The sequence below is a fragment of the Lissotriton vulgaris genome, chromosome 1_1 (assembly GCF_964263255.1).
Source record: "Lissotriton vulgaris chromosome 1_1, aLisVul1.2, whole genome shotgun sequence".
Lineage (NCBI taxonomy): Eukaryota > Metazoa > Chordata > Amphibia > Caudata > Salamandridae > Lissotriton > Lissotriton vulgaris.
Genome location: NC_141685.1, coordinates 219,009,220 through 219,035,087, shown reverse-complemented (window position 1 = coordinate 219,035,087; position 25,868 = coordinate 219,009,220). Strand labels below are relative to the sequence as shown.

General features: G+C 43.7%; 1 protein-coding gene across 1 annotated transcript in view; it reads right to left on the bottom strand.

The window, feature by feature from the left end:
• The window catches only part of LOC147740929 (uncharacterized), a 493,251-nt gene that overhangs the window by 188,971 nt on the left and 278,412 nt on the right, over positions 1-25,868 (bottom strand). The window contains exon 6 of the mRNA XM_086936080.1: positions 4,795-4,827. Coding sequence (XP_086792206.1) covers positions 4,795-4,827 — 33 coding nt within the window. The remainder of the gene's footprint in view (positions 1-4,794; positions 4,828-25,868) is intronic.

Genomic DNA, 25,868 nt, shown 5'->3' with positions numbered 1-25,868 from the left:
GGGAACAGGGCAGACTAAACTACCAAGCCAATTCTTCACCAGAAAGGAGACAAGCTACCGGGGACCGGTTTCTGGCATTTCAGCCGCCTTTGGCCCGGCTTGCTTGAATCCTGATGGAGCAGTGAGAAAGGGACTCATGTCTGAGTATACCCTGCCACACCTATAGTGGCCAAAAACGATTCAGAAAAGGGGGTGGTGATGAACAGAGTGTCTGAATTAAGCAGGCCACTCTTACCCAGTCCAAAGATCAGGGCTTGATCCATCACCGTTATTTATCTCACTGCCCCATCCCAGCTCAGAACCTGGCTATATGCAAATCAGTCTGTCCCTGGCCCAGTGCATCATGGGAACAGGGCAGACTAAACTACCAAGCCAATTCTTCACCAGAAAGGAGACAAGCTACCGGGAACCGGTTTCTGGCATTTCAGCCGTCTTCGGCCCGGCTTGCTTGAATCCTGATGGAGCAGTGAGAAAGGGACTCATGTCTGAGTATACCCTGCCACACCTATAGTGGCCAAAAACGATTCAGAAAAGGGGGTGGTGATCAACAGAGTGTCTGAATTAAGCAGACCACTCTTACCCAGTCCAAAGATCAGGGCTTGATCCATCACCGTTATTTATCTCACTGCCCCATCCCAGCTCAGAACCTGGCTATATGCAAATCAGTCTGTCCCTGGCCCAGTGCATCATGGGAACAGGGCAGACTAAACTACCAAGCCAATTCTTCACCAGAAAGGAGACAAGCTACCGGGGACCGGTTTCTGGCATTTCAGCCGTCTACGGCCCGGCTTGCTTGAATCCTGATGGAGCAGTGAGAAAGGGACTCATGTCTGAGTATACCCTGCCACACCTATAGTGGCCAAAAACGATTCAGAAAAGGGGGTGGTGATGAACAGAGTGTCTGAATTAAGCAGACCACTCTTACCCAGTCCAAAGATCAGGGCTTGATCCATCACCGTTATTTATCTCACTGCCCCATCCCAGCTCAGAACCTGGCTATATGCAAATCAGTCTGTCCCTGGCCCAGTGCATCATGGGAACAGGGCAGACTAAACTACCAAGCCAATTCTTCACCAGAAAGGAGACAAGCTACCGGGGACCGGTTTCTGGCATTTTAGCCGTCTTCGGCCCGGCTTGCTTGAATCCTGATGGAGCAGTGAGAAAGGGACTCATGTCTGAGTATACCCTGCCACACCTATAGTGGCCAAAAACGATTCAGAAAAGGGGGTGGTGATGAACAGAGTGTCTGAATTAAGCAGACCACTCTTACCCAGTCCAAAGATCAGGGCTTGATCCATCACCGTTATTTATCTCACTGCCCCATCCCAGCTCAGGCAAGCCGGGCCGACGATGGCTGAAATGCCAGAAACCGGTCCCCGGAAGCTTGTTTCCTTCCCAGTGTAAGAATTGGCTTGGTAGTTTGGTTTGCCCTGTTCCCATCATGCACTGGGACAGGAACAGACTAATTTGCATATAGCCAGGTTCTGAGCTGGGATGGTGCAGTGAGCTAAAAAACGGTGTTGGATCTAGCCCTGATCTCTTGACTAGGTGAGAGTATTCTGCTTAATTCAGAAACTCTGTCCATCACCACCCCTTGTTGTTAAATATTTTGTCCACCCTAAGCGTGGAAGGGTATACTCAGATGTGAGTCCCTTGCTCATTGCACCATCAGGATTCAAGCAAGCCGGGCCGACGACGGCTGAAATGCCAGAAACCGGTCCCCGGAAGCTTGTTTCCTTCCCAGTGTAAGAATTGGCTTGGTAGTTTGGTTTGCCCTGTTCCCATCATGCACTGGGACAGGAACAGACTAATTTGCATATAGCCAGGTTCTGAGCTGGGATGGTGCAGTAAGCTAAAAAACGGTGTTGGATCTAGCCCTGATCTCTTGACTGGGTGAGAGTATTCTGATTAATTCAGAAACTTTGTCCATCACCGCCCCTTGTTGTTAAATATTTTGTCCACCCTAAGCGTGGAAGGGTATACTCAGATGTGAGTCCCTTGCTCATTGCACTATCAGGATTCAAGCAAGCCGGGCCGACGATGGCTGAAATGCCAGAAACCGGTCCCCGGAAGCTTGTTTCCTTCCCAGTGTAAGAATTGGCTTGGTAGTTTGGTTTGCCCTGTTCCCATCATGCACTGGGACAGGAACAGACTAATTTGCATATAGCCAGGTTCTGAGCTGGGATGGTGCAGTGAGCTAAAAAACGGTGTTGGATCTAGCCCTGATCTCTTGACTGGGGGAGAGTATTCTGCTTAATTCAGAAACTCTGTCCATCACCACCCCTTGTTGTTAAATATTTTGTCCACCCTAAGTGTGGAAGGGTATACTCAGATGTGAGTCCTTTGCTCATTGCACCATCAGGATTCAAGCAAGCCGGGCCGACGATGGCTGAAATGCCAGAAACCGGTCCCCGGAAGCTTGTTTCCTTCCCAGTGTAAGAATTGGCTTGGTAGTTTGGTTTGCCCTGTTCCCATCATGCACTGGGACAGGAACAGACTAATTTGCATATAGCCAGGTTCTGAGCTGGGATGGTGCAGTGAGCTAAAAAACGGTGTTGGATCTAGCCCTGATCTCTTGACTGGGTGAGAGTATTCTGCTTAATTCAGAAACTCTGTCCATCACCACCCCTTGTTGTTAAATATTTTGTCCACCCAAAGCGTGGAAGGGTATACTCAGATGTGAGTCCTTTACTCATTGCACCATCAGGATTCAAGCAAGCCGGGCTGACGACGGCTGAAATGCCAGAAACCGGTCCCCGGAAGCTTGTTTCCTTCCCAGTGTAAGAATTGGCTTGGTAGTTTGGTTTGCCCTGTTCCCATCATGCACTGGGACAGGAACAGACTAATTTGCTTATAGCCAGGTTCTGAGCTGGGATGGTGCAGTGAGCTAAAAAACGGTGTTGGATCTAGCCCTGATCTCTTGACTGGGTGAGAGTATTCTGCTTAATTCAGAAACTCTGTCCATCACCACCCCTTGATGTTAAATATGTGGTAAGTGACACCTGGAGTGAAGAGCCATTCTGGGAGTCAAAGGTTCTGCTGAACAAAAATGCCAGAGCTAGGGGGATCTCCACAGTGAGGAGAGGGACAGGCAGAAGAAGCCAAGCCCACCTACCCTCATGCCCTTTGAGCCCATCCAGATCACAGGCTTAAGGGAGGAATGTGCAGATACCAGCGGGAGGGAGTCCATGGAGTTTAGCCATCCTGGAGGTTGGATTAGCTAGTTCTTGCCTCTGTTGAGAGTTCGGCCATATTGAATTTTGGAAGAATAGTGCTTTCTAGGAGGCCATAGTGCCACACTTTGGAGGAAATGCTCATACTCTGGGGTATTGCCCTGCACCTCATTGGACAGGGGTGCCCTCCTTTTTAATCCAGGCAGAGCCTCTTAAATCTGCTGCTTGAAACAAGAAGAAGATGGGTCCATACTAGAAGTTTGATTTGCACCAACCAGGCCCTGCAATTTGAGGACTGCGCCTCCTGCACAATCTGGAACTACAACCCTGTGGACCTAACTTGCATTAAGAGGACTAAAACATTTACTACTTGCAAACTACAGATTAACAGAGCTCAACTCGACCATCACCTCCATTAATCCCCGGCCTGAAGGGACTCCAGTGGAATTGTAAGGGTTTTGTCCAAGTGGATTGTGGGAACTCGAAGTCCCAAACTTTCAAGGACCATCTTCGAGTTTCCAGACCCTTGGAGTAAGGTTTTGACACTTTGGGGCACTCAGAGTTCCAGAGGTGTGGAGAACTTTGGCGCAAAGCTCTGTAAGTGGACCGACTCGACCTGGCCACCCAAACCGGTGGCCCTCAACTGGTAGCCAGCCTGCCCTCCTGATTGGTCCGGATGAAAAATTCTGGCGGTCCGACTTCCTGAGTTTGACCGGGAGCTGGTCAAAACCAAAGCCGGTGAACCCTTACCGAAGCCAGCCTGGTGAAGAGCATTGAGGGACCACTGAGGTAAAGGATCAACCACAAGAGTCAAGTCACTGACCTTCAACCACACATCAGCTTGTATCCCTGCTTCATCCTGCCTGAAAGATCCGGAGGCCTGACTTCCATAGGTTTGACAAGTAGCTTGTTACAAGGCAAGGCGGCAAATGCTTCCAAATAGTTTCAATAACCCTGGGAAGGTAAAAACTTTGACTGAGGCCTACCACGCAGGGCTCCATCGTGGTTGGCTCGAAACATTGACTTGGTCCCTGTGTAGCGTGAGCAGATGTCCCAATAAGCGTTCTGGTTTCTATGTGCTATATAGTGCTAAAGCTTTAAAAATGTATATCTCCTGTTCCCTACATTGTATAATTGCCATTTATGTGTCATTTTAAAGATACATTGTCTTTCTATTTTTATAAATTGGTGTTGAAGTTTGATTGTGAGTTGTCTTAATTATTTACAAAATTGGTGTTTTAAATGCTTTAAAAACCTGTCTTGCAAGTTAAGCGTGCTTGCTTGTTGCTAAGCTATCAAAGGTTGACTATGGGAATAACTTTCTGAGACCTATTCCAATCCCTAGTTTGTGCTAGTGGCCTTATTGCCAGAGGTATATGTATATTTACACCTACTGATCATCCACTTCCCAACTCAATACTACTAGGTCCGTCTTGGCAAGCCTTTGATTTTATTTTCATTTTTATTTTTTGCACATCAATGTAATTGGCATTACAATTTAAAAGTAATCAAAAACTAGAAATGCTGCTTTCTAAAAGTATTGCGAATAGTATAGGACGACTAACAAAGCATGGTCCTCTACAACCCAGATGAAATGATTAATAAAAGGCAATTTTCTTACCTCTCTTGCAACACTTATTACACTTGCAACATCCTGAAAAGTACAAAATGAAAACTTATCAGCAAACGTTTGCAAATGACTTTTAATGCACCCATCAACTCTTTTAATAATGCCAAAATGATATGCTTCTTTACCAAAATGAAAATGTCAGAATGGCAGGCGGCACTTGATGTTATTCATCCAGTGAATGATGTGTGATGCAACAACATTCTAGTGACAGTTTACTTAATGCATTACAAGAAATAGAAAAGAAACACAAAGGGCCTAATTACGATGTGTTCAGACTGATTTCCGACCGTCCAATTATGATGGAGTTGGTTGGAAAGGAATGCGGCCGGTCATGCCGACTGGTTTCTGCTTGGAGAGCCCGTCCACAAGTTGGAATGTGGCCAGTAATCCCAAGGGCGGCTCTTTCCGCCCTTGGGATTACGATGTTGGATTTATTTATTTATTTTATGAAATTTGATAAAGCGCGAACAATTGCCCGAAGGCGTCTCGGCAACCGTTCTGTTCCGGCCTTTCCGGTACAGAAAGGCTGTCAGAACTCAACTCTGGGGGGGCCCAGCAGGTCCCCCTTATGTGCTCCTGTTAATCCCTGCAACCTGTGGTAGGCACCTTGAGGTGCCTGCCACGGGGTGCAGGGGTGAACTGCATTCCGTATTTTACAATGAGAGCATGCATTCCGGCTACAATGCAGGCTCCTATGGTAAAGTATAGGAGTGCAACCGAAAAGTGTTCAGTCGCATCTTAATTAGTCGGTCGGGACCGCCGATCGAGTGTCAGTGGGTCCCTTGACCAAGACGATGTTGGGCGGAGTTTCCTCGTAAGGAGGCCTAAAATATATAAAAACAAAGAAAATTGACCCTCCTCCTTTTAATTTTTGCCAAAAGAACATTTCAAGGAACAATGCTTGAGAAAGTTTTATCAAAAGAATTTTAAAGATTTCTCTTTCACAGGAGATAGCCAATCATCCATAGCAGTGGTGCCGTACCCTGCCATCTGTGAGCCCTATGGCAGGGGCATAACACAGGCCCCTGCATCCCACATGGTGCGGGTGACCCCCAAGCTGCAGTGGGCCCCCTCAGCACAGTACTCATACCTGAGCACTCCAGATTTAATCCAGATCAGGGGCCCCTTCGTGTACATTGCTGGGGGTCCCTGAAAATTTCATAATGCCACTGCCCTATGGTACTGTCCCTGCTTAAATGGAAAGACAGGCTGTCACAATAAGCCCCCCACACAGACCGCTAGAGCCGCAGGAGTTGAATGTCAAACCCCTTGGTGGCGGTGCATAGTTAAATGCACCAATATGAATTAAAACATCAGTTTGACTACAACCCATACACAAGCCACTGAACATCACTGTTTAGGATATCCTTTCTGATTTTTATCAGTCCCACCAGATGAGTTCAGGAACACATTGGACCTCTAAAGCCTTTTTTGTAAATAAATACCACTTCTAAAAGCTATAAGAAACAAGACTAATGCATAACTGGCTAACAAAAACAATATGAACATTCCTAAAATGGTTAGCAGTTTTGTAGTATATTCCTACTCTATCCCTACTGAATTTTAGCAGAATCAGAAAATAGTAGGGCTGTAAATCAAATTTTTGGGGATGAATTGCACAGCATATCTTCTACCAGTGAAGTGACCTCTGGCCTGATAGTTCTGTTGTGAGGCCCCTTCAATTAATGGTCTGAAACCTGGTTTTAATGGTCCGAAAGTTTGGTTTTTATAGTATATGCTCACTGATTTTTTCTCATGATTTAAAAATAATCCATATCATACAGCCACTGAATCTCTAGCAAAACTAAACAAACTTGGCAAAAAAAGTCATCTCGGGAACATATAGATAATATTCTTTTATAACTAAAACAATAAAGACATGTCACATCTACTGTGAGCACCCCTGATGTTAATAACAAAAGCAAAAATAAATATTTCAGCGTAGATAGGAGGTAGGCTTGTTACTAACACATCTACACATGAATAAAGCTTCACATTCCCTATTAAATAGTGGTAAAGATTCTGCAAAGAAGTACATGATAAATAGAGGTCTAAATGGTGATTGTGACAGTGTTCACAAACAATATGCCTGGAACTGGCAGAGCTCATAAAAACAATGATGAAAATATGTAGGTATGACAATGCATCCTATTTTGGGATTCACTGACACAATATCCGCCTATATTAATATCAACACACTTAATATTGCATACAAAGATATCCACTACCTATACTCATAATTGAAAATACACAAACTATCGAAATATACATTTTGTAACATAAAATGAATACTAAAAACTTTTAGTACAAAATTATTGGACACATAAATATTGACAAATTTAATTTAACATATCGACATACACAATATAAACAACATAAACATTGCTTAAATACATTTTACTTTAACATAAACACAAAATTAAAACATTTAAATAAATCTATATAGCTAACCTTTAAAGATACCACAATAAAAATCTACAGGGCTGATTACGATGGCGGACGGATGTATTGGAAACAGAACCATACAACATGCTGTTGGCGGTCCCGTAAGAGGCATTACAATGTGACCACCACCACGTCGGGTACAGTGCCTATATTTTGCATCGCGGGGTGTTGCTGACTCCAGCACCCGCCTCAATGCAAAATAGGGACACCTGACATATCCCTGCACTACATGGCAGCCTCCATGCGGTACCTGCAACAGGTGCAGGGATATGCGGGTGCCCCGGAGGGCCGCCAGCTTAGGGCCTGGAGGGAAGGGGGGCCCGCTGTTCATGGCAGGTTAACCGCCATGAACAGGCGGGTGGAAAGGAACATCATAATCCATATGGCAGTGCCTTATAGTCACAGTTTACGGATATGATGCCCTCCAATGGTCCGACGGGCTCCTTGAGCCTGTCAAAATCGTGGCAGTCGATCTTTCTGACCGCCAAAAAAATGCCTGCCATTGTAAGATGGCGGGCACAAAACCTGCTTACTAGGGCAGTGATACTGGCGGTCTCACCACCATTGTAATAAGACCCTACATTTCAAACAAAAAAATATGTATAACAATTAACAATCATAAGATTTACAAATAAATAAACAACAATAATATTTAAATACATACACAGGGGAGGAGCTTCGCGGGCGACCAAGATGGCCGCGTAAGCTCGGAGCTCCGTGGACCGTCCGACCCACCGCAACTATCCTGCCTGAAATCCTGGTCCACATTGGTGGAATTGTGATGCTGGTGGCCTGCTGAGGTGGGGACTGCAATCAGCTTCCGAATCGATGGCTTCTGAGCAAAGTTACGTCGAGCTGAACTCCGCTCCGTGACGGTGCCATTGTCCCTCCGGACTTCGTCACTTCGCACGATCGGACTGCGTAGTGCCCGCCTGCCGCCCTCGTTGGTGAAGTAATTGCGCTCCTGCTTGAGCCTTCTACACCCTGGTCTTGCCTCCTTGACCCGTCTGCCTTTCGGCTGTGGACCCGGACCTGTTGCCACCTTTCCTTTGTTCTCTTGTACCCATCATGGCGGGCAGAGGTGATCCGGACAGGGCATCTAATAAAGGTGGTCGGGGCAAATCGCAAACGCAACACAATCGCATGGAGCGATATGTGAATCTCAAGTCGCCACCTACATCTGGGGCCGTCTCTAAAGGGACCCCATCGACGAGCCCACCGGATGGATCGGACCCCACCCTCATGGACATCATGGGTGCCATCACGAGCCTCCGGGCCGACATGCAGCAGCAGCACGAGACCCTGACCCACAAAGTGGACTCCATGGCTGTTGATATCACCCTTATAAGGGCCGATTTGGGCAAGACCAACGAGCGTGTGAAGGCTCTCGACATCAAGACCTCCAGCCTAACCTCGGACGTTTCCGAGTTACAGACTGAGGTCCGCAACTTGCGGATGACCGCTGATCTATTCTCAAGGCGGCTGGAGGACTTTGAGGGGCGAGCCAGGCGGCAGAACGTCCGCATAGTAGGGGTACCGGAGGGGTCCGAGAATGACGCAGCTGACCTATTTGTGGAGGACTTGGTTAAGACTCATCTGGCGCCCTCTGGGCTGAGTAATTTTTTCTCAGTGGAACGTGCCCATCGTGTACCGGGGGGCCCGCCGAAATCGGGAGCGACGCCGCGACCGATTGTGGCGCGCCTCCTCAACTTCAGGGACCGGGATGCGATCCTTCAAGCTTCCAGATCGCATGGACCACTTCATTACCAAAATGCGGAGGTGCACTTTTATCCGGACTTCACCAGGCTGGTGCAGCGCCAGCGCTTGAGCTACGCGGGGGTGAAGAGACGCCTCAGGGACTTGGGTCTCAAGTACTCAATGATGTTCCCTGCGAAACTCCGTATTGAGCACAAGGGACGTGCCCTCTTCTTTGACTATCCTGAAAATGTCAGTGAGTGGTTGGACACTGTTTCGCCAACTCGTAACGAACAAGAGGATGAAACTGGAGGCGCCTCTGGCGGAGCGGAGCGGCAAGACTGAACAAGGAGCTGATGCTACCCCCGCTCGAATGACCGCCGGACTTGTGTTTCGTTATTTAAAGGTCTCTCCTTCGTCTACATGGTGGGTGGCGGGACGTTTTCACGGGGATTCCTTACTCCTCTGGGTCTTTCGTAGAGTAGTTAATGGGGCGACAGGCACACTGCTGGTTGGGGGGGCTTTTTAGTCTGCTGCAGGGGTGCAGGGTGGGGGGTATGTTGGGGACAGTTACTTTGTATGTTGATTTTTCCTTTCTTTCTCTTGTGTGGCAACGGGACATTGGTGCTCTTGAACTGTATTTGATGCGGGTGTCCTTGGGCATTGGGTGGGGCGGGCAGTGGGGGGATGGGGGGTAGAATGTTACGAATTCTCAGTTGGAATGTTAACGGGTTGGGTGACCGCATTAAGAGAGGGGTGGTGATACAACTGATCAAACGTCACATGCCAGATGTTGTCCTTCTTCAAGAGACGCACTTGGTGGGCAACGCCTGTAAAGCTTTGAATCGCAAGGGATACAAAATGGTGGCGCACTCGGGGTTCTCTTCCGGTTCCCGGGGGGCGGGCATCCTCGTGCGCGCGTCCCTTCCCCTAGAGATAGATGTCACCTTGATTGACGACAGGGGGCGGTACGCTGCCGTGGCTGGTAGATGGGAAGGGCGTTCCCTCACGTTGTTTTCTGTGTACGTCCCCCCGGGGCTTCAATCCAGTACCTTTCAGGACCTTGGTGGTGCCATCTTGTCTATGCCGGCTGGCCGATTGATAGTGGGGGGTGACCTTAACTCAGTTTGCTCTGGTCTGCTTGATCGCCAACCGCCCCGCGACCTACGTAGCCCGCAGATGTGGCTGCCCTCTTTTCTCGAGTCCATGGGTCTGGTAGACGGCTGGCGGCTTCTACATCCCACGCTCCGTCAATTTTCCTTTCTATCGGGTGCACACGGGAGTCTCTCTCGCATTGATTATGTCCTCACACTGGCTTCGGACGCACTGGCCGTTTCCGAAGCCCGCTTTCTGGCACGAGGCATTTCTGATCACTCCCCGTTATGGGTCTCTTTCGACTTTGGGGTGGTCCTGTCGGAACGACCGGCCGTGGTCAATCCGTGGTATTTTCGTAACATCAAAACCCGCTCCCTCCTGGCCAAAGCCATTGATCTCTACTTTTCCGAGAACGTGGGCTCGGTTAGGTCGGCCATTACGCTCTGGGAGGCCTTCAAGACTGTGCTCCGTGGGGAGGCCAAGGCGCTCATCGCTGAGGCCCGCCGAACTAGGGATTCTGACATGATGGTTGTTGAGCAGGAGGTCCTGCGTCTCGAGGCCCAGTTGGGGCCCGAGCCGGACCCCTCTGTCTTGCACACCCTCTCGCTGAAACAAGCGGAGTACCATGACTTGGCCGCGAATGCCGCACTCGTTCTAGCCAAGGAACAGCAAGGCCGCATCTACGATGTGGGCGATAAGGCAGGGAAGTTACTGGCTTGGTTAGACAGAAGGGAGATGGCCAGCCGTGTGGTGCCCGAACTCCTTGGAGACGACGGTGTGGTCCTTACGGACCCTAGTGCCATCGTCGACTCATTTGCTGGCTACTTCCGGGGGGTCTATGAGTCTGCCTCGGATTTTTCGGAGGCGGACTCATCGGCCTTCCTTTCGGATATTGACCTACCCTGCCTTTCCGAGGATGAGAGAGCGGACTTGGATAGAGATATCACCGCCGACGAGATTGACCTTGCGATCCGCTCCCTACGGACCGGAAAGGCCTCCGGGCCTAACGGCATACCGGTGGAACTGTACAAAATCCGCTCGGACGCGGTTTCTCCGCACTTGCGGAAAATGTTCCGAGAGTCCTTGGAGAGGGGCTGTCTCCCTCTGGATCAACGACTGGCTACCATCGTGGTCATCCACAAGGAAGGTAAACCACGGGACGTCTGTCGTTCGTACCGTCCTATCTCTCTCCTTAACGTGGAACCCAAGGTCCTCGCCAAGCTGCTTGCCAACCGGTTGATTGGAGTTATTGGCGACCTTGTACACCCCGATCAGTCGGGATTCATCCCCCACCGGAACACCGCGCTCAATCTGCGACGCCTCCACGGGGTCATGGCTAGGGCCCACACTCTCGAAGAGCCGGCTGTCCTCGCGTCCCTCGATGCCACTATGGCCTTCGACTCTCTCGAATGGCCGTACCTCTGGGCAGTGCTGACCAAACTCGGATTCGGACCGGTCTTTGTGAGCTGGGTGAAGCTACTGTATGCAGAACCGATGGCTAATGTCACGGTCAACGGCCGCCTGTCGGCGCCATTCCCCCTACATCGGGGTACTAGACAGGGTTGCCCCCTGTCGCCCCTTTTGTTTGCCTTGGCTCTTGAACCGCTTGCAGCTTTACTGCGAGTACATCCTGACCTGCGAGGCATTACGTGGGCCCCTGGCTTCGAAGACAGGGTCTCCCTGTACGCCGATGATATCTTACTCTATCTGACTTCCCCCTGCAGGTCCCTCATTGTGGCCTGTGATGTGATCAGACTTTTCGGGCGGTACTCCGGTCTGGTTATCAACTGGGCCAAGTCCTCCCTATATGTTCTCAAAGGAGATACTCCACGTCTCCCCAGAGGCTGCAACATTCAGATTGCCACACGCGGCTTCAAGTACCTGGGCATCTACATCTGTGGTAACCCCAAGTTGAGACACGACAACAACTTACTCCCCCCTCTCCAGCGGTTACGGCGTGATGTGGACAGCTGGCGAAAACTGCCGCTCTCCCTCCTTGGCCGTGCCGCTCTGTTCAAGATGATGTCCCTGCCCAGGTTCCTATACGCACTCCAAAACGCCCAGGACCCGGTCCCGGCGCGCTACTTTCGTGACCTTGAAAGTCTCCTCCGGACCCTCCTCTGGGATGGTCGGCCTCGCGTTGCCATCCACAAACTCACACTCCCCTGGTACGACGGTGGCATCGCCCTCCCAGATGTGCGCCGCTACTATTGGTCTTCGCAACTTGCTGCCCTCAACCACGGATTCTATGGCCCTGTGGGGAGCCCCGGATATGCCATGGATAGATGGTTGATGGGCGATGGTAACTATTATCGGGCCCTTTACTCGAAGTCTTTCGACTGGCGGTTGACGGGGCCCACCCGTACGACGGTCCACACTTGGCGGGTGGTTACTAAGGCACAAGGGTGGCAAGGCAGACTCACAAGGTTCACTCCCCTCTTTGATTCGGACATCCTGGGTAGACTATGGCACACCAAGGGATTTGATAAGTGGGACCTTATCGGCATCAGCAGGGTTGATGACATGCTCTCCAGGGGCTCCATTAAGACCTTCCCCCAGTTACAAACCGAATACCAGCTGGGCGCGACGGAGTTTTTTCGTTATGCTCAACTGAGACACGCGCTGCTTTCGGCCTCTCCGCCGGACGGCGTCATTCCTGAGAGCTCCCCTCTGGAGGACAGGATACTAGATGGGCACATGCCGGACAGCGCAATCTCCCTCTCCTATAAAAAATTGATCAATGTGCGCACAGACCTCCTCCTTAGTTTGAGAAACCAGTGGGTGGCGGATGGTCTTGAACTGGACGATGAGGATTGGCAGAGTGCAGTTTCCTCCCCTAAGGAGGTTGCCATTTCTTCCCGTCTTCGCCTCGTGCAGTTTAAGATCCTGCACAGGGTGTATATGACTGGACCCCGACTAATGCGCATGGGATTCTCGCCTGACGGTCTCTGCCGTAGGGGCTGCGGAGCTCTTGCCACTTTTTTGCACATCCTTTGGGAATGCCCAGTAATCGCCTCCTACTGGAGGAGAGTTCACCGAGTTATGGAGGAGGTGACTGGCGTGGCTTCCCTCGCGGAAGCCCGTAGGTGCCTTTTGAACGTATGGGAGCCTTCCGACCACAATGTAGCGCAGACTAGATGGGTTACCCTTGGGAACATGGTGGCTAAGAGGGATATAGCCCAGAAATGGGGCGCGTCCGCGGCTCCCCTGCTGGTACAGTCGAAAGCCAACATGGACTGGTGCATGTTCCGGGAGAAAACAGTCTATGTGGCCAGAGGGAGACCTCGAACTTGGACTAAAATTTGGGGAGCATGGAATGAGTACAGGGGAGATGTGTGCTTACCGCCTGAATCAGTCAGCCTGCATGATAATGTGTCTCCCTAGCCTGTGACACCAACTGAGCTCTATTGCACTGTATTCTCCTGTTTACCCTCCCCCCCTCCTCCTTCCCATTCTGGTAACTTATCCTTGATGAACATTTCCCTGCCTTCCTCCCCTACCCATCCCTGACACCCAGCGTCACACTGCCCCCATTGCCACTTTCGCGCCCTCGGGCGCCCTTTTGTTGTACTTCCTCTTAATATAAAATTAACCTTCGATGATTATGTCTAAATTGTTTGACACTAATTCTCTCCTGCTACCACTGCTGCCTTGCCTCCGGGGTGTCAGGCTGAATAGCTGTGTGTTCTGATTTCAATAAAGGTTTTAAAAATTTTAAAAAAAAACAAATACATACACAAAGTGGAGTCTAACAAATATTTATCATTAAAAATAAAAAAATAAACATTTATTGAAAATATTTATTTACAATATAGTATATGAAAACATATAAATTCAAAAGTTTTTATAATATAAAACCAAGGCCCACATGCATCAAGCACTTTTTCATTCGCAAACCGTGCGATTCCTTAAAATCGGCCGTTTGCGAATGCAAAAGTGCTTTTTGGGATGCATGAAGCAGTTTTAGAATTCGCAACATTGTTGCGAGTTCTAAAATTGCGGGTGCTTTTAAGAAGTCGCAGATGTGCGACTTCTTAAAAGCAATGCATCATTACTTTGACAAGTGGAAATTCGCAATTAGGGTTCCAAATTTACCGAGTGGTTGAACCACTCGGTAAATTTGGAAAAAGTGTTTAAAATGCTTTGAATGTTTTTTTTTCAACATTCATGTTTCACACACACATGTCCTTAGGACATGTGTGTGTGAAACATGATGCGAAAAATACATTTCAGGGGTGCATGGGGGGGTCCTTTGGACCCCCCCCTGCACCCATGAAATTTTCTAAGTGCCACTCGCAATTTGCATTGACTCCTATGGGCCTTTTGGCCCATAGGAATCAATGGGAATTGCGAAAATTAACTTAAGAATTCGGTATTTCTTTGGGATTCGGTAAAAATTGCGATTTTTACCGAATCACAAAGAAATACCGAAAAAAATGATGCATAGCATTTTGCACTTCTTAATTTGCGATTCCTTAATTTTCGCAAATTAAGAAATGCAAAATGACACAATGATGCATGTGGGCCCAAATGCACTTTTAAAAAAATACATAGAACATAATATCCATTTCCATATAACTGAGAAAATAATTAAACAGACGCTATTTCTACCAATAGAAAATAAGCAACAACAACAAACACCAATAGAAAACTACAACTAATTGAACAACTACAACTAATTGAACTAACACTATAAAAGTAGCCGATTAACTAAGCAAAAATTACCCTCACACATACAAAGATTGAAGAAGGACGAAACTCTGCTGGATCGACAACCCAACAAAGCACCTTTAAAAATGCTACATCAAGAACTTTAAACCAAAGTAAGTACCATACCTAAAAAATAACTAAATTACCCTAACTAAACATACAATAATATATATAATATACAGATGAATGCATTTCCTTTCGTTATTCCTATTTTATAGACTAAACAAGCAGATTTACAAACCTAAGCAAAAATCCACACTGCTAATAAATTTACCGTGCAACATTCCTCCAAAGAAATCTCAAGAATAAAACAACATTAATCAAAGCTAAAAAACAAAGTAAGTATATCCATTAATTATTTCTAAAACTTAGCTAACTAAACTAAAAACCAATCCTAGCCAACAAAATTAAACTAGTTAACATTCACAACTTTTTTTCTCTACCAAAGGATACAAGATTATCAACCAAAAAACTACATTAACCCCTTGCATGTTGCCGAGATTTTGCGCCTGTGCGGCAAAATCGCAAGTGGGCGGGTTCATGACGGCCCCCAGCCATCATCAGCACACAAGCACTGTGTAGTGTAGTGCATGACGGAAGGGGGCCGTCATCAGCATACAAGGGGTTAAATAAGCAAACAAAATCTACCAAAAATAGTAAGTATTTTTCCAAACATAATTAAAATTAAAACCAAATAAACACTAACTAAGCTGAAATAAACTAAAATGTATAACACTTCCATCATACTAATAAATTCTTGTTTTACCCAACAGTAACAAAAACTTTACAGCAGAAAAAAACCATTTGTATGAATATATTCACAATAGAACTAAGAAAGACTGACGAAATTAATTTCCCCACAAAATGGAAAAGTATTACTGTGTTACATGGGCTACACTTATACACAAGAAAGAAGATCAACTAATAATATACATTGGAAATGTACTAAATAGTACTCTAATTCAAGCTATAGTAGGACAACAACCAGGGAAACAACAGTAATTAATGTAAAATAACATAACCCCCACCCCATGTTACAGAAAATGAGATCAGCGACGTTTTGGAGAACATTAAAGAGGAAAGCAGTAGCTCCCAGCAACCAAGTACAAAAATCTTTTAAAATGTCCTAACCCATGTCCCAGGGCATGTTACTGCTTATTTACCTGCAATCCCATCCCTAAAAGGCCTAATAGCCAGAACCAAAAAATCAACCATCCAAACACCACCAACCCCAAAATCATTTTTAGAAATAGAAATACTACCTGAAGTCGCAGTCAAAACACAAAGATGAAAACTAATTCTTCATGACCCCGAGAGTCATGAAAAAATTATTCTCATGTTTGCCCCCACTACTAACATCTTAAAAATTAAACCACTTTTAAACCTGGATGATCGATGGGACATTAAAAATATGTCTCACACCATTCTAATAATATCCATGATCAATACAAAGAAACCAACATCCCTTTCATATATGCTCTACTCCCCAATAAACAATCTACAACCTATATAGAACTATTAACAGAAATAAAACAACAGACAGAAAATTACTTTCCCCAAATATAATAATAGACTTCGAGTAAGCAATGATCCAAGCAATTCTTAAAACCTACTCACATATAGCAATACAAGGATGCTACTACCATTTAAAAAAAGTAGATGAAAGCGTCTACAAAAATCTACACTAAGGGCCCGGTTAGAAGTTTCTGTAGGAGCGGGTGCGAGGGGTGCAAACCACAGTGTCACAGGTCCCAAGAAACCAGCGCAGCCTGCCTACCCTATTCTGACTATACAGTAGTCCTCCAGGAGGGCAGTGTGGCGGTTCCATGACAGTGCCTCTTTTAAAAGAGGCAGCTTCATTAAAAGTAATGCTGGGCTACACTACACTAACGGAGCATACATAGTTTGTACAATTCGCACTCCACAAATTGCATGTAGTACAGTACAAAAAATGAGCTTAATCATATAGCGTAGCAGCTAAATCAACAACATCCTCAGATGCTTTGAAAACGCAATTTTACATGCTAAAAAGCATACAACCAATTCACAAAAGTTACCCTTTTGAATACAAAAATTAGGCTGTGAGAGAGGTGATGATTTTGGGGTACCCCATAACTTAGGGGGGAGGACCAAGTAGATGCCTTAAACACAAAGAGCATAAACAAAAAGCACATCTTGTTGAACTTCGGTGGTGGTCCCATCCTCTTAGGACCACTACAAACACAGTTATTGGCAAATAACAATCCCAACCAAAGGCCCTGCAAAGCATTATGGTACGAGATTAGAAGTGGGCAGTGAATATTATGGTATACTATATCAAAATATTTCTACAAAGAGCTGCAATTCAACTAGTCATTACTAGATGTCCCTCAAGAGTCAAATGCAAAGTCATTGAAATTATTCTTACATCGAGCTGCAGTTCCACTAGTCGTTACTAGATGTCCCTCACGATTCAAATACAAAAGCATTGAAAGACCCTTTCATGAAGCTTTGCACTTGACTTGTGAGGGACATCTAGTGACGACTAGTGGAACTGCACCTTGATGTAAGAATAATTTCAATGCATTTGCATTTGACTCATTGTAAAAAAAAATGTATACGTTTACCCTGAGCGGATAATGTATTTCTGCTTATGCTTACATCTTCTTTTAACAGTATGAACTGAATACTTATGTATGTTTTGTGCAAATGCTTTTATGGATCTCTTTTCTGCTTCCCAATAAAATTACTAAAGTAAAGTAAAGTAAGACCGGGGTAGGAGTGGAGATCCTAATGAGGAATACCTTTGCAGAACTGATCTTGCTTTTCACTCACACTGTCTTAGTGTACTCTAATATATGCCAATGGCAGAAATTGAAGTGGTCAAACCAATTCTGTCCACAGATTGACAAAGACAGTAAACCTGTTAATAACATATTTCTGCTTTCCTCAGGACCATAATATGGGCTCTATCTAAAACAACAATCTGTTTTGACATGCATGTCATATATAGAAGTGATGGAGTGCACTTTACGGACAAAGGGAACAGGGTGCTTTTAAGCAACCTGAAACTCTGCATACAGTCTTATCTGTAGCTATCATATTGATAACTAGATAGGATGTAGTGGCTCACTGGTTAGAGGCGGCAGACCCGAGAGCAGAGGACGGCCCGGGACCAGGGTTCGATTCCCGGCGCGGCAGGTTTCTGGACCAGGGTCAGCGGACTCGATAATTCTCTCGCCTCGGTGCCCACTCTGATCAGCGATCACACTAGGCAACTCTGGGCATTAGCTTGCCTCATCTTCACTAACGGCCCCACCAGACCGCCGGGGATGCCTGGTCTCACCCTGGAGATACCCACTAAGGGACCATCTCTCAGGGAAGCCAGGAAGGCTTTCGCAGCGGTCGAAGCGCCTTGGGACCCTCCGGGTAAGTAGTGCGCTATATAAATGCCTATACAAACATACATACATAGATACATACGTGAAATTAGCCCTGTAAAGTTGTGGCGCTTACTAATTCTGGTATATAGTTGTGTATAGTGTGCCTATCTGTTGGTGCTCAAGGGAAGAAGGGTCATCCACCCCTCAACATAAGTGAGAATCGACAGCCAGTACTGCGGGAAAGACGCATCCAGACGCACATCTTAGTACGAAAGTGGTATTCTCTTGAAATTTGAATGTCAGAACTGATTCGGTCTAACTTGTGATACACGGTTAGTAACGTGGATAGCGCAACTATTGATGATATGACAATTAGAAGTGAACAGAAATGCCAATCATCCCTGCCCTCTTGGGCGGGACGGAATTATAATCGGTCTAATGGCTGACCGATCTATTACAAGGTCAAGTAGCCATGAGGAAGTCGTGGGTCAATCCCGGCCAAAGAAAATTGTGTTGGCTGGACCAACGGAAAAAAGAACATTAAAGACTAACAATGATACATTGTTGTTGTACATTATATTGCTGTGTGTAATCTCTAATGATATTGTATGTGTGCTCGTGCCTGTGGAAAAAGGCTTTCATAGGGTGCCCTGATGCCAAAATTGTGTCCATTTTCTTGTCAAATACATTTTTCTTGAATCTTTGAAATCTGCAGGGATCGCGTTGTGCAATCACGAAACAAAAGCAGGCATTCAAGGAACACCACATCATTCAAAAAGTTTACATTTGGAAATGTATTTTATTACAATACACACTACTAACCACATCACTGCTTTAAAAACATATTTGGGCACATATATTTTTTAGTAAATTTTTTAAGAAACTGTTTAAACGCTACTTCCCGTTTTCATGATTACACCGAGAGTCGGAAGGACTTCGGTAACAGTGACGATCGCAGCCTTTTTAGCGGATGCAAAACACATATATGCACATATTTAACAGTGATTGGATATATACATTTGACAAAAGAAATTGTAATTTCTGGAGAAAGATGATAGATCTGATTTCTATGCATTGGCTCACTTTTTTATATTTTTATGTTGCATAATATTTAACATTCCATTGTGTGAATAATATGAATGCACAATATGTATATGTATATATATATATATATATATTCACTGAAAAAAACCATAGGTTTCACACCAGTTGTAGTTAGGTGGAAATTTTACTCGCATAGAACCATTGAAATTCCCACTTTATAGTTAGTTGGACTCACTATAACTTGCGCGTGCAATGCACTGCTGATGACGTCACATATTACATCACTCATGACATGGTCAGTGACATCACTCATGACATCACTGATGACATCTCAAATCTAAAGCAGAGGTTCTGGGAGAATGTGAATGTGTGATAAAAGTAAAAGGAAGGAGAGTAAAGGATGGGGAATGACAGGTAGTGACGGAACCAGAGAAAAGGAACAGTGGTGACGGAGGGAAAGAAAATAGCAGTGAGTGTAAGTAAAGAGGAGTGAAATAGGGTGGATAAAAGTGAATAAGGGTAAGACATGGGGAGGGACTAAGTGAACCAGAAAAAAAGGTAAGTGAGGGAGTGTGGATGAGCAGGGGCACTGAAAGAAGTTGAATGTGGTAGGAAAGTAGGGAAAAGAGAAGTAAATATGGAGGATAAGAATAAGTGAGGGAAGCAGAGTAAGGAAACAGGGGTGAGGTAGGGTGAGAGAAAAGTAGTGAGGTTAAAGCAAAGGGTGATGACAAACTACATTTTGTAGTCACACTTACCATATAATTAATGAAAACTTACTTATATGTTTAAACTACACTTTGTATCTGTGAAAGACAAAAGAAAAAACAAGTTATAATTAGTAACATATATAATTAAAAAAAGAAGAAACAGGTCAAGAGGTAAAAAATCAAAATACGTGTACTAGGAAATAAAGCAATAGTGAAGGCTACAAAAACAGAAATAAAGTAAAGTAGAAAGACAAAAAAGAGGGAAAAAAATATATAGAAGGAGAACAAATTACTGAAGATAAGTAAGATACTAAAAGAATGTGAGATACCAAAATGAAATCAGGAAAGAGAAGAAAGTAGAAGGAAAATGAGTGAAAGGGAAAGGAGTCTAAATGAGGATCCATTAATAAGAAATAGGAATGGAAGATGACTGAGAGTGAGTGAAGGGGAGTCACAGAGTGAAGGGATGAAAGGAATGAGGTTAATATAGAACGATAGAAGAAAAAGGAGTGAGAAAGTAAGTACACAGAAAGACAAAGGGATGGACTGAGTGAACTGCAGTACAATGAGTGAAAAAAGGAAAAAGAGTAAAGGAGCAAAAGAAGGAAAGAGAGGGGAAGAGAACTAAAGCAGTGGGATGTGAGAAAGCTGAAAGGTGGTGCAAGGGAGAGAGGAAATGCAGACAGTTGAAATTGGATTGAGGAGTTGTGAAAGAGGTGGAGTAAAGGAACAGCGATGAAACAAAGTGAAAGAAAGGCAGTGTAAGTGAGTAAAGAGAGCTAAATAAGGGTGGAAAAAGGAAAATGAGTGTGAGACAATGGGAATACAATATAAATTACACAATGCAAATTATAGAATGACTTATACAATATGTTACATTGTTTATTTTTGCTGTTCTCAGAATATATTGAATTTCACTTAAATTAGTGAGTTCAAACTCTTCGTCATATAACAGCGGGAAAAAAACACAATCTGAAAGATTGTGTTTAAAAAAAAACATAAAAACTTACAAATCATATATGTACACTAATCTTTGATTCACTTACTTTCCTAGATAGTGAAGGTCCTTTTGGTGGAAAAAAAGTCTGATGTTCTCCATAACTTCCATTTCATCGACTTCCTATGAAAAAGATCTAAGAACATCATACCTTACACTTTCCTTACGGCCAAATCGTGTCAGATATATGAGTATTTTTTACTATGAGATCCACTTACAGTACCTATATGAGATAAATAATTTTAAACATTAGACTAACTAACTAAATAACTTTTATTAACTACTCCAGTCTTCAAATGCCAATTACCTTTACTAAAACTTTGGTTTTAAAAACACTAGGTAAGAATTTTTAAAGTCATAAGGCAAACGTTGTTTATAAGTCAAATGAGAATCATTGCAGTAACTCCAACCTTTTTGACATTTTAAGTAGCATGTATAATGTCCTGATGTTGTCGAAGGACCGTCATGATAAATAATAGCTACAGTTGTAAAGGTTCTTTCTGAAATTGATAACTGAGGAGCCACAACATTTTTGATACAAGTTGTCAATTTAGTTCCATCAGGTCTACATCTTTGGAAAACTAAAATGATATACTGACCATGACTTTGTATAAATAATGTGGATAGCATTGGACACTTACATTGGGTACACACCATATTATGATCTGCTGCTTTATCTAGATTAATAAATGGCACTGATTTACAGTCTGGTAAAGTCAAATATATAAATATTTCAGTGTCTATTCTAGTAGTACTTGATAAACTACAATTCTCGCAGTCATGCTGCCATTGATAAGAAAGGCTAAAAAGATTATCTACATCTACACCTTCATCTTCCAAAACACCAAACATATACATTAAAAATTCCTGACAATCCTGCTGAATGTTCTGTGAAAATTTATCTTGACCAGAACACATATCTAAAATATTTCGAATTTCTGTTACACTTTCTATTTTTGCTCTATCACTGCTATATTTCTCAAACACAGAATTCAATAAACCACACAATCTTTGATCCCGATTTTCAACAATCTGTTCTTGTAGAGTTTGAAGAAAAAAAACAACATTAACCACTACATTAGCATAGCAGTTGACACCAGAACTGTTTTCAAACTGAAATCCAACAATATTTTCATCAGAATCCTTTCTGTTTTGAATTACAGTTTCATCTACTTTTTGTCTTTTTGCTACTACCTCACTGCAATTATTCTCATTTCTTCTTTTTCGGCCTACCACACGTTTTTCAAACAGAGGATATTGAGGCAAATGTGGAGCACACTCTCTTCATAACCTATTGTATTCTTTAACACAATCTAGATCTGCACAAATCTTTGTCTCATCAAACTCAATCAAGTACAATCCTGATAAAGTTCTGACTCGTGATAATGCCACATATGCCATACCCTCTTTAAACACAGATCTTCCAATGTTCACCAAAGCATTATCTACACTTAAACCTTGAGATTGATGAATTGTCACCGCATATCCCAAACAAACAGGAAACTGTTTTCGGCGCACATATAAGTCTTTTACAAGCAAAAATCTAGCAGAACAACGACTGATTTGTTGTACTTGCTCAATGCCATCAAATTTTATTTTTAAAAATTCAATTCCATCTCTATTTCTATAATTCACAAAATCAACAACATAACCCATTGCTCCATTTACCAGACCTCTTTCAACATTTAAATTCCTTCTCAAAATGATACGACAATTTAAACACACAATCAGAGTCTTTTCAAAACCAGCTGTTTTAGAAATACTTTTCTCTAATGAATCTAATTTTGTTTTCAAATTTTCTGACAAAACAATTGTTGCACCCATATGCTCTATTTTATCTATTGCTTCCAGTTTCACAATTTCTTCATTTTCTAACTTTAACATTTTGTTGTTGAAGATGGAGCATTCTTGCAGAGTTGGCATCAAACATATCCCAGATTTCTTCTCAGTCATTTTTTTAAAAATATTCTCTGGAAGAATGTTTTCATTTGGATACAAATTTGAAATTAATCGAGCATGTAAAGCTTCTTTTCCAAGCTCACTTACTTTTCCAATTCTTATATCTTGTAGAATATTTTTATAATCTTCATCCTTTGATTGTCGCATATTTTGAAGCAGTTCAGCATATTTAAAATGTAACCATATATTAACGTTTCCAATGCTTCCAAGGGACATGCTGGTATCTTCAGGTGTAAGCATTTTAAACACTGGTTGTCCTTTTACTGGAGTCAACTGCAGTAGATCTCCAAAAACAATAATGTGTCTTCCTCCAAATAACACATCATACTCTGTTCTAAGAATTTCTTGCATTCTCAAATGCACAAAAGCAAGCATTAGATTTGAGACCATGCTTACTTTATCAATGTTAAGAAGTTTCATTTTCTTCAAGACTCTGGAAACTTCAGAACACGCATCTCCAGATAGCTTGTTGTAATGCAATTTATTATCATGCTCAACTGGCAGCATCAGTAAACGATGTAGAGTAATCCCTTTAATGTTATGTGCTGCCAGTCCAGTTGGAGCAGTTACAACACAAGACAGCGGTGATTCAGTCCTTTTCTGCAAATAAGTTGCAATGGCTTTTATCAGAAAACTTTTTCCTGTTCCCGCTTCTCCACTTACGTACAGTTGAACAGGCTTAAATGATGTACACGAGCACACTTTTTTCTCATGTCTGAATCCATGTTCAATCTGTTCTGTAACTTCGTCATATATCTTTTTCTGCTCAAGGTTTAGTTGCGTTACCAAATCTTCTAAGTTAACTCCATCCTCTTGAGCTTGTTCCATAGCTCTTTCCTCCTCATCCATGGCAATTGCAGCTTCATTTTCGATAATTGGTCCTCCAAGTGGATCCTGACTCAATGAAGTAGAACTCTGACTGTCTTGAGAACTGTCTCTAGCAATCTCTTCTCCAATTGTGGTTTCTTGCTCTATTTCTTTGTTCAACATTTTCAGATAATTTGGAAAAACAGGACATTTTATGGTTTTCTTAGTTGCATTAAAAGAGTCTTCATAACAGAGAAAATCTCCAAGTAGTTCCTCTTCTGTACGCCATGGCTTAAAGAGTTGCAAAAGAGCTAAATAGTAAAATTCTCTTTTGTCTGGAGCTTCGCAACTCAATTTTCGATGATTAATCAAATGGCTTTTTCTCTGCTTCACTAGACATCCTTCATACCCAATGACAGCATATTTTCCATTATTGATATCTTCTGTGATGTTCCTCTTATAACTGTAGTTTTGCAGAACTTCATACAAACAAGTGTTCTAAAGGTGAGTACTTCTATTTGGATAGTATGTATTTAACATGTTTGTCTTCAAAATATCTGTACTGTTTGGTTCTTTCTCCGCCAAATATTCAATTTCTTGTACAGATTTCAAAACTCGGTTTCGTGTTGCAGCAAGACCTAGACTCACCCAAATGATTGTTCTTGATTTGGCATAGAGACTTGCTGATGATAACCGATCAGAACATTCATATGCTCCAATTTCTCGATGCGACAACATCTTCCGACTGAAACTGTATAATTTCTTGCTTACACTCTTTTCATGTGAAATGTCCTCCCACATTGCCTTCAGTTCTGTCTTTTCTTTTTTTGTGATTTAAGATGTCACATATCAGATATCTCCATTTATTTCTAATAGCGACCCTCGTTTCTGTTACAATAGATGCCGCTTTGAACATCCATGGCCTGAATTATCTCGCCAATTCCGCCCTTGTATAGGTGACTGGTATGTGCTTTTTTTCTGAGTGTTTCTTTTAATGTCCTCTTTCATATAATACTGCACAAGTAGTAATAGTTTACTCTTGTGTTTCTCTCTCTTTAGATTTTCATTTGCTGATCCCCTCTTCGGGCAGGAGGTTTACTGAGAATATTGTCCATATGAGATTACGTTATGTTTACCAGATACGCTAGATTTGGTGAGGGTAGTACAATTGTCTACCATTTTTTATGTCCCCTTCATGAAATACAGGAGAAGCAGTGATAGCTTACTCTTATGTTCCTTTCCCACAGACCTGCTGATTCCTTCGCCACGAAATATATGTATCGAGACCATTTTCCACATTAGAGACTGATTTGTTTAACCAGGTATGCCAGATTTTTAGAGGGTATTACGTTAGTCTACCACCTTGAACAGGGGACCGATATGTCTTATTTAATTGTCCGTTTTTTTTAGATGTCTTTTTTTGAAATGTCTTTTTTCACACAACACAGCAGTAGTTTACTCTTGTGGTTCTTTCTTTACATATTTTCAATTGCTGATCCCTTCTTTACGTAGTATGTTTACCGAGACCATTGTCCATATGAGATTACGGTCTGTCTAAAAAGGTAGGCTTGATTTTGCTAGGGCAGTATTATTGTCTACCACTCTAAATCACCCCTTTATGTAATACAGCACAAGTAGTGATAGCCCACTCTTGTGTACCTTTTCCCACAGACTTGCTGATTCTTCCACGAAATATCTGGACCGAGACCATTGTCCACATTAGATACCGATTTGTTTAACCAGGTACGCCTGATTTTGAGATGGTTTCACCTCAGTTTACCAACTGGGCATGGCCACGCCGTATCTCACAATATCGGGCTTAACGAGCGGTGACTATTTTCTCACAGTCTGGTGTTCACCCAACCACAGGGTGTTTGATATTAACGACCCAATTAATTTGGAACCAATACTGGCTCTGAAATCAATTTCTCTTACCGAATAATTTTTGCTACCTCTTTGTACCATCATATTTATGTCAATGTTTTGTCCCCATTCAGAACGACGTTCTTTCCAGTACTCTTCAGTGGTTTTGAGACCAGATGTTTGCCTTTCTACTTAGGCCTTACCTAGCCTAACTATTCTGCTTTGTGGGAGCTACCACTCCCTCTCCGCCTACGATAACAAGCATCTACGGTATTATGGCTGAGATACCCGCCACCCCCTCTCAACACAATCCCCAAGAATTGGGAAACTGGAAACAGTCTGAACTTTTGGAAGGCGGGAAGGGAGTTACCCTTCCCG